This window comes from Eufriesea mexicana, unplaced genomic scaffold, assembly GCF_001483705.2.
Source record: "Eufriesea mexicana isolate 0111107269 unplaced genomic scaffold, ASM148370v2 scaffold7616, whole genome shotgun sequence".
Lineage (NCBI taxonomy): Eukaryota > Metazoa > Arthropoda > Insecta > Hymenoptera > Apidae > Eufriesea > Eufriesea mexicana.
In genome coordinates this window covers 43,901-57,131 of record NW_016915410.1, presented here as the reverse complement: position 1 = coordinate 57,131, position 13,231 = coordinate 43,901, and the positions used below count along the sequence as shown (strand labels likewise).

Below are 13,231 nucleotides of genomic sequence, written 5' to 3'. Positions count from 1 at the left end.
TTAAAAGTCAAAATGTGATAATATTTCATGAAATACATTGTAAAGTACAACAAATTAAAAAGTACTCTGACACGATATTTCAATTATACGTATTAAATATTAAAAGTTGAATTTGATTTTTTGAATTGCTCAAATATTATTAAATAGAAGATATAAAAATGGACATCTACAAGTATTTTTGTATTTCGTAAATATTATTTACACGTTGTCCGTTAACATGAATAACGCTTTATTTTTAAATATTCTACTGATTCTGTAATTGTTCTTTAAGTAAAGATACCAAAATTTTGATTCTTATATTTTAACGATTGTTATGCATATTATTTAACAGTATAACAAATATTAATATTAAAAATATAAATATTTAAATAATGTAATACAGATATTTCAATTTTATAATAAATTTTGTGATTGTATAATTTATATTTTATGTACAAAAGATACATTTTTAAATATTGTTTCAGATAACAGAATTTTTTTAATACTTGAATATAAATACCTAATTAAGTTCATTTAATACATGATTACTTCAATCATAAATTATAAATTAAAAGAGGAAAATTTGGCAATAATTCGAGATAAAATCTTTGAGTTAACATTAACTTTAAGATTATAGTACTTCAATTTTTAAATATACTTTCAATTTCTATTTATATTACTAAAATCCAGTGTATTGAAAATGAATTCACATTACATATACAATGTAATTTGCACTACAATTTTCAAGTGTACATTTTTAAAAACTACTATATTTATATACTTGTATACATACTTTGTTCAAATTTTAAAAGGGCATTTCGAATATTTTAAAACGTATTAAAGTGTTAACAAAATGTTAATAAACAGGTGACATAATTTAACATATGATACATATAATAAATAATTATGTGATATTATTTATATATTTGATGCACACAAAAAAGTATATTCTTTTAACATATGTACATTTATAAAAAATACTTACCATGTATAGTTATTTCAGTATCCTTTTCCAGTTCATGAAGACGAAGTGCTTCATCCAGTTCATGTTGAGAAGCAATCCTACATGGATCACCTTCATCATCAACCCATTTCATTGTAAATTGATCTGGTCCTGCAGCACCAAATCCACATATTGTACGCATTTCTTCTCGTAGTGTGTCTACTGAAATGCCAGGAGTGATATACGTAATCTGCACTTCCCTAATACAAACATAAGTCATTATAATTTTTTCTTTCTTAAAAAATTTCAAATGTAATAAAATTTCCTTGGTTATTTACCATAATATATTAGTAATATAAGAAAATTAGAACTATAAATTACTCCTAATGTAAAAAATTAATAAAAAGCATATTATAGCACAGTATCTCAAAAAAAAAATTATTAAAAATCAATGATAATATTTAGATAGTTTATATCAGTCTATCTAATTTTTATACAATTTAAATTATAATCTTTCTTTATTATCTTTATAAATTAGATAAATTAAAAAGAAAAATGACAATTAAAGAAATAAGTAGATATAAATAATTTCATAAAATTATTTAACTTAATAAATAATTGGATATCGCTTTAGTTTTAACATAGCATCTGTATCTTTATACATTCATATAGCAATAATAAAGAAAATATAAATCAAGAAATACAAATACTAAATTCCATAAAGTTATACTTTTGGTATAAAGTATCATTTACATAAAAATAACTACATAAATAAATAGAAAAAACCATATAGGACTTTTTTATTTATTTATTTGTTACCTTAATTATGCACTTTCCAACATGAAAATATATTTCATACTCTTCATTTTTATTGTGCTAAAAATATTATCAAGTGTTTTATGATAATTGGAAGATAAATCATATAAGCTTATTTAATCATATGTTCGTATACAATATATCTATATCAAAATAATTTTATATTAAACATATATATACAAATACATCCACGTTATATTCATTATAAGTAATTTATTCTTAACTATAAAATTATATTAATATGAATATTTAAAAGAATTATTTATCATGTGACACAATTCTTATCTCTAAATAGTAATAAATGTTAATAATCTAATCATTTTTATAAAGTTGAAAAAAAAATCTCCATTTCCTGGCAATGTAAGCTGAAATAAATAAATCTATCTATCTATAAAGTTGAAAATAAATCAATCATAAAAATAAAACTTCATGTAAATGAATTAGTATTTCTTTTGTCGTTAAATGTTATTTATATCCAGTTTAATAACATTAAAATTATAATTGTGTAATTTTATGATTACAAAATAATATTAAATTATTAATAAATGTAAATATTTATTACTTAAATGTTGCAAGAAAATTTGTTATACATTTATATCTCTAAATGTATAACCGTTTATTTTAATTTATTTTAATACCATAATTAATAATTTAATATTATATATATCTTAATTGTACATGTAATACTAGTTTATAAAATTCAAATTCTGAAAAAATCTTTTGTATTACCCATTATAAACAATTTTCACTCGAATATCATCATTTTCTGTTGTCTGTGTAGGCATTTTTATTCAGTATCAATATTCTGTACTATGCTGAAACAGAATTACATTATTAAATTATTAAACTATTAATCTGATCATATATTCTTTAAATGTAATGTTTTAAAAACATAAAACATTTAAACAAGTCAGCCAATGTTATAAAAAATAATAAATCAATTACATAATACTAAACATTTCAGTCAATACTTGCTTACGTATATACACATTATTTATAATATTATATAATTTCCTTTTAGATTACACTCTTTTTTCAAAATAATGTCTACAAATTTTTAATGAACGTTTTTATTCGGTAGAAATGCATCGTAATTGTTGTATTTACAAACAAACTATTATACAAATTTATTATAATATAAATTTACTTCAATTTATATCACAATATGAACATAGCTACAACTTCAAACAAATATTTATCTATTTTCTTTCTAAAGATTTTAAAAATCAATTAATTATTTGGAATGTATAAACTAGAATACCTAAAGATCACTACGTATAGAAATTAGTCCACTTTAACTACCTTAATTTTAATACACGTATAACTTTTGATTCAGCACAACGTTTTTGTTCAGAAAATGATTTAATTGATACGTTAGATGGAATATTTTACAGTATTATTTTGAAAGAATAAAATAGTTGTCTTATTTTTTAAATTACTAGCTAGAAATAATCATGTAACAAACACAAAATTGAAAAGCACTTAACACAGTAAAACGCGTTGTCACTTGGCAGTCGCCATGTTTATAGGATACACATCTTCATAAGGAAATCTTTATTTTTCCTATAGAATGACGCATACATACTGCTTTTATTAAAATGTTTAATTTTCTAAAATTAAATAAAAAAATTCGAACACAAATTAAATTACTTGATATCAATTATTAACTAAAATTAACTAAATTATGTTATTGTAATTAATTGATTATATTTACCATAAAAATTGTTCATTTTACTTTAAAATTATTACTATATAATTTCGCTTTTACAAATAAATTTATAATTCAGTTTAACTATAATGTACAAGAACAATATTTTTAAACATTACTTTGATTTAAAATTGTATAATATATTTACGTATTCTTATTACCCATTCTCTAATATTAAAACTTTACATATACAAACTATTAAATTTATGAAAATACTAAATACAGTATTTATATTTATACTTATAATCTACTAATAGAATAACTGCAATAAAATTATATTTCCAAAATATTATTTTTTTTAGCTTTTATTACTTAGTAATGTAAAAAATTAAAAGTTTATACTATTTACTATATTATACACAATAACTTATATTATTTGCACTAATTTCAAATATGATAGGTAATCGTAAGAAGTTTATGAGACATAGTGAATTTCTGTAACTAGTGATCTTTAGTAATATCGTAAAATATAGAACTAAATTTTATAATAATTACAACTTCATATTATTATTTAGTTTTTGAGATATATTTAAAAAATTTTATTATTTAAATTGTAATATAGTTTTTAAATAAATTAAATTGAAATCTAATTTATAAAACCATTCCATACGATATTACCAAATTACATAAAATATTTTGTTGTGTTTTATTGTAATTACTTTTTAATTACAAAAGATCGATTTAATAATACTGTTAATGATTACATTTTATTCTTAATTCTATAATTGCATTGTGTAAACATTAAGTACAAATCATGTTTAAATATCACTAGTGTTTCATGTGAGTGTAATCAAATGATGCATATAATTTTCAGTTAACAATTGCAGTTTCACACATTGTACTAATGAATAATAAATAAGTAACATTTTTAAAATTAAGTACCTTTCTTTTCTGTTAATTTTTTAACATAGTTCGTCGTGATAGTTATGGTTTTTGAGGTTATTTTATACAAGAGGTTAATTTACAATTTCTCAAAATATTATTAGACGTAAATAAGGTAAGAAACATTTATTAATAAGTTTTTAATAACATCAAGTTAATAATTAAAATTTTATTTATAATATAATTATAAGCACCAAAAAATTTGTTTTGTTCTATATTTTATTCATAAAATACATTAAAATTATAGAGTTATATATTATAAGCTTATTAAAAGGTACTTAAACTTGCTATTTTCAAATTTCAGCTACAAAATGAAGAGATCATATTCTAAACGAGAAAGAGATGGTTATGAACGTTATAAATATCATTCTAGAGATCGAAACCGTGAACGCAATCGTGATCGAGATCGAGATCAAGAACGTGATCGAGATCGGTATTATTATGAAGATAGAAATAATAAAAAGACTTTTTCCTCTAAAAAAAATCATAATGCTGAGGAATCCAGCATGGAAGTGCAATTATATGACCGACATGAGTTAAGAAGATCAAGAGATCATGAAAAAGAGAATAAAAAAAGAACAGAGAAAAATAAAATAACAGATAAAGAAATGGGAAGGAAGCAAGAATCAAATGCTTCTGATGAAGCAATTGAAAGGCAAAATCGAACAGTTGAATTATTGACATCAAGAACAGGTGGTGCTTACATACCTCCAGCAAAATTACGTATGATGCAAGCAGAAATTACTGATAAATCAGGAGCTGCATATCAACGTATTGCATGGGAGGCACTTAAGAAGTCTATACATGGTTACATTAATAAAGTTAACATTAGTAATATTGGGCTTATAACCCGAGAACTTTTAAAAGAGAATATTGTTAGAGGTAGAGGATTACTTGCCAGGTCTATTATTCAAGCTCAAGCAGCATCACCAACCTTCACATCTGTTTATGCAGCCCTCACTGCAATTATTAATTCTAAATTTCCTAATATTGGGGAATTGATATTAAAGCGTCTTGTAATACAGTTTAAACGAGGTTTTAGAAGAAATGACAAACCTTTGTGCATATCTTCTGGCACATTTATAGCACATTTAGTAAATCAAAGAGTGGCACATGAGATTTTAGCTTTAGAAATTTTGACTTTATTAGTGGAGACACCAACAGATGACTCTGTAGAAGTTGCAATTGCATTTTTAAAAGAATGTGGCATGAAATTAACAGAAGTTTCTAGGAAGGGTATTGAAGCTATATTTGAAATGTTACGAAATATATTACATGAAGGACAGTTAGATAAAAGAGTTCAATACATGATTGAAGTTATGTTTCAAGTTCGGAAAGATGGATTTAAGGATCATGAAGCTGTTCCAGAAGAACTTGATCTTGTGGAGGAAGAGAATCAGTTTACTCATTTAATAACATTAGATGAAGCAACAGATGCTCAAGATATATTAAATGTTTTTAAGTTTGATGCAGAATATGTCAATAATGAAGATAAATATAAACAATTAAGTAAAGAAATATTAGGGTCTGATATCAGTGGTACAGAAAGTGAAGAAGATGATGATGAAGATGAAAGTTCTGATGAAGATAGTAGCACTGCTGTAGCAGAAGAAAAAGAAGATGTAATTGTAGATAATACAGAAACAAATTTGACTGCTCTTAGAAGAACAATATATTTAACAATACATTCGTCACTTGATTTTGAGGAGTGTGCTCATAAACTAATGAAAATGCAACTAAAACCTGGTCAGGAAACCGAACTTTGTCATATGTTTTTAGATTGTTGTGCAGAAATGAGAACATATGAAAAATTCTTTGGATTATTAGCTGGTCGGTTCTGTGCTATTAATAAAATATATGTAACACCATTTGAGCAAATTTTTCAGGATTCATATCATACAATCCACCGTTTAGATACAAATAAGTTACGTAATGTATCTAAATTTTTTGCTCATTTGTTATTTACTGATTCTATATCATGGGAAGTATTATCTTGTATAAAATTAACTGAAGAAGATACAACAAGTTCTAACAGAATATTTATTAAAATCTTGTTTCAAGAACTCTCTGAATATATGGGGCTATCTAAGCTTAATCTACGTGTGAAAGATGTTACATTACAACATGCATTTGAAGGACTGTTTCCTAGAGACGATCCTAAAAACACTCGTTTTGCAATAAACTTTTTTACATCTATAGGTTTGGGTGGACTTACAGATGACTTAAGGGAGCATTTAAAATCCCATCCAAAACCTGTTATAATACCTGCATTAGAACAAAAAATTGAAAGTGCTTCAGATTCTTCACCGGATTCTTCTCTTTCTAGTTCAAGCATATCATCATCATCATCGTCCTCCTCCTCAAGCAGTTCAAGTTCTGATGATTCTGATTTATCTTCAGATGAAGAATTAAAAAGGGGAAAAAAAAAATTAAATAAAGAACGAAGAAAGAAGCAAATGATGAAAGAAAACAAAAAGAAACATAAAAAAAAAGAAAAACCCAAAAAAGCAAAAAAGCTCAAATAGAATTTATACCTGAAAGATAATAAATATTTTTTGCTTCTCATTAAAGTTATTATTTTCTAGTGCGTATACTTACAAGATTTATATATAAATACAAACTAAGAAAAGTTCAGTAATATATATAGATATATACATATGTCCTTAAATAAATTTTTAATTTGAATAAATACATCTTCATTAACAGCTTAAAATAATTTATTTTGAAAGAATAGATATTTCCTGTAGGTGTTAAAAATAGATGGAAATCAATATTTAATGTAATATTTGAGAATCCATATCTATTTTTATGTACTTAATTAGAAATATTTTTGTTTTATTAAAATTTTATTCTACTATAGAATGTGTCTACCTTTCTTTGTGATATTAAATTTAAAGTATAGAAGATAAATACAAATAGAAAATTTACAAATATATAGAACAGATTTTTTCCTTACTTTATGTAAAATGTACTAATGATTTTAAATTTGTAAATAAAAGAAAATTATATTTGACATCACGGTAATTTGTAAGATAAATTTTGCGATTTGTTTTAGAGTAAGTGACTAATGATAAAATTTCATATAAACGATTTCTAAGAAGCTATTTTCTACAACTATATTTCGTTTCTTAAAATAATATAGTTTTGTTCCAAGAAATGCTTTTATACACTAACGAGAGTAATGATATTTATATCTATATATTCATATAAAATTTAATTTTATTTAATTTCCTTAACATATAGTTTATACAAAGATATTAAATTTATATTATTATAAAAGATACTAGAAAGTTCTCATTTACTTGACAGAATCAAAATAAACTATTACCGATACACTGGAACTCAAGTGTATACAACGCGTGTTAAGTTTGCCCTGACAATGAACGCGGAATAGCTGCACTTCTATCCATGTGGGTGTAGACATGTAGGCTATTTTGACGGGGGGATCACGTGATTAAATACTTAGCCGTCACCACCACCGCCACCACGGCTGTCGTACGATCAGACCGACACTATGCCACAACCCATAGATACGCAGGCTCAACCATTCCACATCCTTCGGAAGCAAGCGCGGCTAAGCGAGCTGATCTGTAATGTGCATATATATCCATCTATATGTGTATATCGCACACTGGTTAGATAGATACGAAAGTACGATAGAGACGAAACTGCTAACGTGGTAGATACACAGAGCGTGGTAGGAGGCCAAGCGTTATGCTGGTTTGGTTGAAGAAGCGGTGTTAACAAGGGATATAGTGAACTTTGCTTGACGACGTGATACTTGTGGAAAGAGTATCAAAACTTGTGTAAAGTTTATAGTCATTCTTCGTACTTCAAGCAAACATGAGTGCTCGAGACAATTGTACACACACGCATACATATAGAAAATTGTATGTGATTAAGAGTACAATGCTCTGTATGGTTACAAAAGTACACAATGATATGCGGCTCCTGTAAGGGCCTTGTGTTATCTTCTTGTGTTTACATACGCGTATGATTATAGTGTACGTGCATATGTGTGCAAAAAAAAGAAGTAAGGTGGAGTATTTGTACCACAAAAAAGACATACTGTAGAAGGGTGGGAGGAAGGAGGGCGGGAGGGAAGGAGACTACACGCATGCAATCGACGAAACGTCTTGTCATGAAAAGTGCGAGTATAAACATTAATATTGATTTGAACTAATATCACGTATAGTCAACGAATGACTGCAGTGTGGATAATCAATCTTGTGTCCACGTTATTTGTAATTGACATCGTGCGATGCCATAAAAAATATGCGTATCTTTTTGAGTGGTTCTTCATTTCTCGCTCCGTGTGCGATCAATATCACTTGGTCGTGGTGTGCCGAGTCGATCCATTGTCTAACAATGTCACTCATCATGATGATAATATTCATCCATCGAACGCATCATCAATTTTACTACTGTAATAAATAGCATTAATAGCATATTTATTTATCTCTTGCTGGTGATCGTCATAGTGAACGACAGTAACGACAACAGTGGTGTCGGTGGTAGTGACAGTGGCGACGACGGTGGCGGTGACTGTGACGGCGGCGGCAGCGACAGTGGTGGTAGAAATAGCTGTGGCGGTGGCGGTGGCGGTCGAATGGCGGTCGTGGTGGCGATCGTGATAACGACTGTAGCGACGGTAGAGACGATAATATCAAAGACAGTGACGATAGAAACGACGGTAGTGATAACCAAGTTCGTGAAACAATGGATATGCATTACTTTGGAGAATATAGACCTCATATTAATAATAACATGAGAAATGGAAAAATATGCAAATGAAATCAGCAAAAGGTAGAGAAAGAAGAAGTAATCGCGAATAATCGTGTTTCGTTCGTAGTGTTAGTAAAGAAACTTAGAAAAACGAATAAAGTGTGATAAAGGTAAAATTCAACAAGAACAAAACATCTCGATTATAGATTCATTCGTAGTGACATAAACTTGTTCAAGCAAGAACGAATTATCATGTACATGGAAGCAACGTTGCGATGGACAATAGACTGCGGATAATAGATAGTCGGATCGTTGTGTTGAATATAATATTACAGCAAGGGGAGCAGCAGACTTAGAAAAAGACACATGAACGGGTTAAGCTTGTTCTCGACTTGCGTGCCAAAAGAGAAGCGATGAAATTTAACAGCGCATCAGCTAAGATGAACACTTTGTATTTTTCCTTACTTAGTGCTATTTTTCTCTTATAATTAGAAACGTGGGCTAAATGAACAATACGTCGAATTAATTGTTACAAAGTGTACGTATGTAGGTTTCATGTATTATGGGTGTAAATACACCTATATTATGAATCGTACAAAATAGCGTGGTATGTCACAAGTTGTCTCGAAAATTTCATACAACGATCGAACCTATTATCTTCTCGAATCTTTTCACGTACAATACAAATAATGGAGACGCTATTGCCCGGCAATACGAATAGTCAATCGTATAGCCCGCAACTAAAGACCGTCTTGAAGACATATCAGCTATCTGCTGTGAAAAGTTTACAGGGTCCGAGTTCGGCCCTGCTTGGTATGGACTGCAAAAGTCTATTGCAAGAGCAAACACCTTGTTACTCTCCTTCAAATCGATCGAGTAATTGTGTCATTGATTCTGCATCAGAACATATTTCTACAAAAGATACTGAAAAGGATAATACGTCAATAACACCTATCACTCCTTGCAAAATTCGCAGAGCAGAACAACCACTGGAAGATTCGGACGAAGATCCGCAATTAGAACGATCGAAAAACGTTTGCGAAAAGAGAGAGTTAGAATTTCAAATACCTATTTTAACAGCACCCGACCAAAGTTGCTCTGAAAGATGCGAAACGATTTTAGAAGGCGAAAGAATATCGTGTTTTGTTGTAGGAGGTGAAAGGAGGTTATGTTTACCACAGATATTAAATACAGTCTTGCAAGAATTTTCCCTTCAGCAGATTAATCAAGTTTGCGATGAATTACAAATTTATTGCTCACGATGTACACGAGATCAGTTAGAAGAACTTAAGCATTCAGGAATTCTGCCGCGTAATGCTCCTTCCTGTGGCCTTATCACTCAAACAGATGCCGAAAGGCTTGTCAGTGCTTTACTTTTACGGACAGAATCATGTGATCCCTCTCAAATTGGTCAAAACCAAGATAGTATTGAAAAGAAAGTGTGTACTAAGAATGATAATGATGAAGAATCCATTATCAAATTTAAGGTGTATCATGAGTGTTTTGGAAAATGTAAAGGCATTTTTGATGCAAATTTATTTGAATCTGATGATTCGGTGTGCATAGAGTGTATCGAATGTGGCTGCCAATTCTCGCCTCAACGTTTTGTTAGACATGCTCATAGATCTCTTGAAAATCGTACCTGTCATTGGGGCTTTGATTCTGCAAATTGGCGATCATATCTATTACTTTCACGAGATCAAGAACATTATAATAAATCACTTACTTTATTTCGAGAATTAAAGGAAAAACATTTTACATTGGGTTCCAAGCGAAAATCAGAGGTATTGTATTCCCACATTATTTTCATAAGTGTTAAGTTTTAAATTATTTATAAAGATAATTAGAAATTCACAAATAATAAGTATAATTGAAGACAACTATATTTTTACATTCTCTTCTTGAAATATTGAATTTTATATGAAATTTTTATATATCAAATATAAATTAATATTACGATTTTATAATACTGTTTAAATACTGAAAAATAAACAGAATAGAAAGAAGAAAATAAAGAACCCTTTTCCAGTTGCGGCATGATTCAGAAAAATTAAAACGAATTAGAAAGGATATAGGAAGAGAAGATTGTCCAGGACTTTATAATGGAAATGGCTTAGGCATGTACCATCCTGTATCTCAAGTAGCAAATGCAACTGATCCATATCTACAAATGCAATGGGCAGTATTTGAATTAGCAGCTAGAGGAGCATCAGCTTTTAGACCATGGAATACCACAAATACTTGCAAGCATAAGGATAAGTAAGTGTAGTAAACAAATATAAATAAAATAAGAAGTACAAATTTTTTTCAGTTGTAATGCTTTATAATAAGTTCATAATTTTGTGTAAACATAAGAAGAAGTAAGCGTAGTAAGTAAATCAATTAAAATAAGGAGAACATTCTTTTTTTAATTGTATTGCTTTGTAATAAGTTCTTAATTTTTTGTGAAGATAAGGATAAATAAGTGTACTAAATAAATACAATTTAAATATGGAGGAAAAATTTTGTTTCATTGTGTTGCTTTGTAAAGAGTTCATAATTTTTTGTGGGCATAAGGATAAGTAAGTGTAGTAAACAAGTATAATTAAAATAAGGAGAAAGAAATTTTTTAAAGTTGTATTGCTTATTAAGATCATAATTTTTTTGTGAACAGTTCATCATTGGTGCCTGCATACCTTAGTCGTGGTCCACCTGTACTACAACATCCAGAACGTGTGGTTCCCCTTTCTGAATGCAAACGTTTTGAACCACATTTTCAACCAAATGTAGCCTTAGCACCTATACCTGCACCATCAGTGCCTGTAGTACTTCCACCATCAGCTCACCATCAGCGACGGCATCATCATGAACATAAACGTTATAATCATCACTCATCAAATTGTAATGAAAAAAAAGAAGCTTCATCAGATAGTGTCAAACCTGAGAAAACATCTCCTAGTTCTGGATCTACTATTAGCGTATATTCTGCATTCCCTTCTTATGCACCTGGAAGCAATCAAAAAGAACTGCCTCAGAAAAATAAACACGAAATGGGTGAAGAAGAAGAAAGTAGTGCTGCTGTAACATCTTCTACAATAAATATAGAACCGCCTTCGGCTGAAATTGGAACATCTTCACTAGAAAGTGATTCTGATTCTGAAGGAACGGCAGCAATAGATTTGGAAGAAAGGTTATTAGCCCTAGAAGTACCGCAGGATGTTCTGGAACTAGCGCGGCGCATAGTTTCAGAAAATGCACAATTACGACGTCATCGACGTTCGGACGCACGTGAAATATCACGATTACGTAATCAATTACAAATGCAGCAAATACAATCATCTAATGATGGCGATAAAAAGGAGGAACCAGCAAATGCAGCAAGTGCAGCAGATAGTACAGAAGGTAGTGAAGAAACAGAAGCTATATTACCATCAAATAATAAAGAGTCTGAACCTGTTGTTTTAGCTGTTAGTAAAGAATAAAATCAGTGATTAGAGTTTTTTAAATTATTTAATACAAAACTGCTCAGCAATTTTTTGCAACGCTCATCTTTATCAGATAAGCGTGCATTAAATTTAGTACTAGCTATAATAATGATAATGATAAATTCTAAATGAATAAAAACTGTTTAGGTTATGTGATAGATAGAGAGCCTTTAACGTTGTAACCGTTAATTTGAAATTTTTATTGTAACCATATTTCGATTATGTCGATTTTAATTAAAATCGAATGTAGATATTGTAATATATAGAAAAGTAACATAAGTTAACCAAAATTTACCATGCCATTTAATAATTATACTTAATGGTCTTTAAATAAGTTTCTTGTGCATATTAAATATGCATACACCACAAAGATTTTTATGGTCATTTGTTTAATTGTAAAATTAAACAGTGATCAGAAAATAAGAGATTAGATTGCTTTCCATTTACTTTTTTATAGTCATGATTGCATAATGTAAATATGATCCAAGTATCATAGATGTATGTTTATATTGATAATATTATCATGCAAAATATTGCTAAAGTACAAAAATCTTTAGGTGCTATATTATTATATTAGGAATGTTCTAAGCATAAATCTAGGTGTATTTCAACAGTTCGTACTACACCATAATATCAGAAATCTCGATTATGTTTTAGTTATCGTCTTTACAGCGTTAAATAATAATGAAATTTTATTTTTCGCTAATAAACTTA

General features: G+C 28.5%; 1 protein-coding gene across 1 annotated transcript; it reads left to right on the top strand.

Moving 5' to 3' along the window:
- The first annotated feature begins 4,374 nt into the window (after positions 1 to 4,374).
- LOC108552694 (uncharacterized) lies at positions 4,375 to 12,514 on the top strand. The gene is made up of 6 exons (XM_017907350.1): positions 4,375 to 4,443; positions 4,633 to 6,843; positions 8,775 to 8,979; positions 9,632 to 10,837; positions 11,083 to 11,312; positions 11,707 to 12,514. The coding sequence occupies exons 2-6, from the start codon at positions 4,640 to 4,642 to the stop codon at positions 12,512 to 12,514; spliced, it is 4,653 nt and encodes a 1,550-aa protein (XP_017762839.1). The 5' UTR covers positions 4,375 to 4,443; positions 4,633 to 4,639.
- The last annotated feature ends 717 nt before the right edge of the window (positions 12,515 to 13,231 follow it).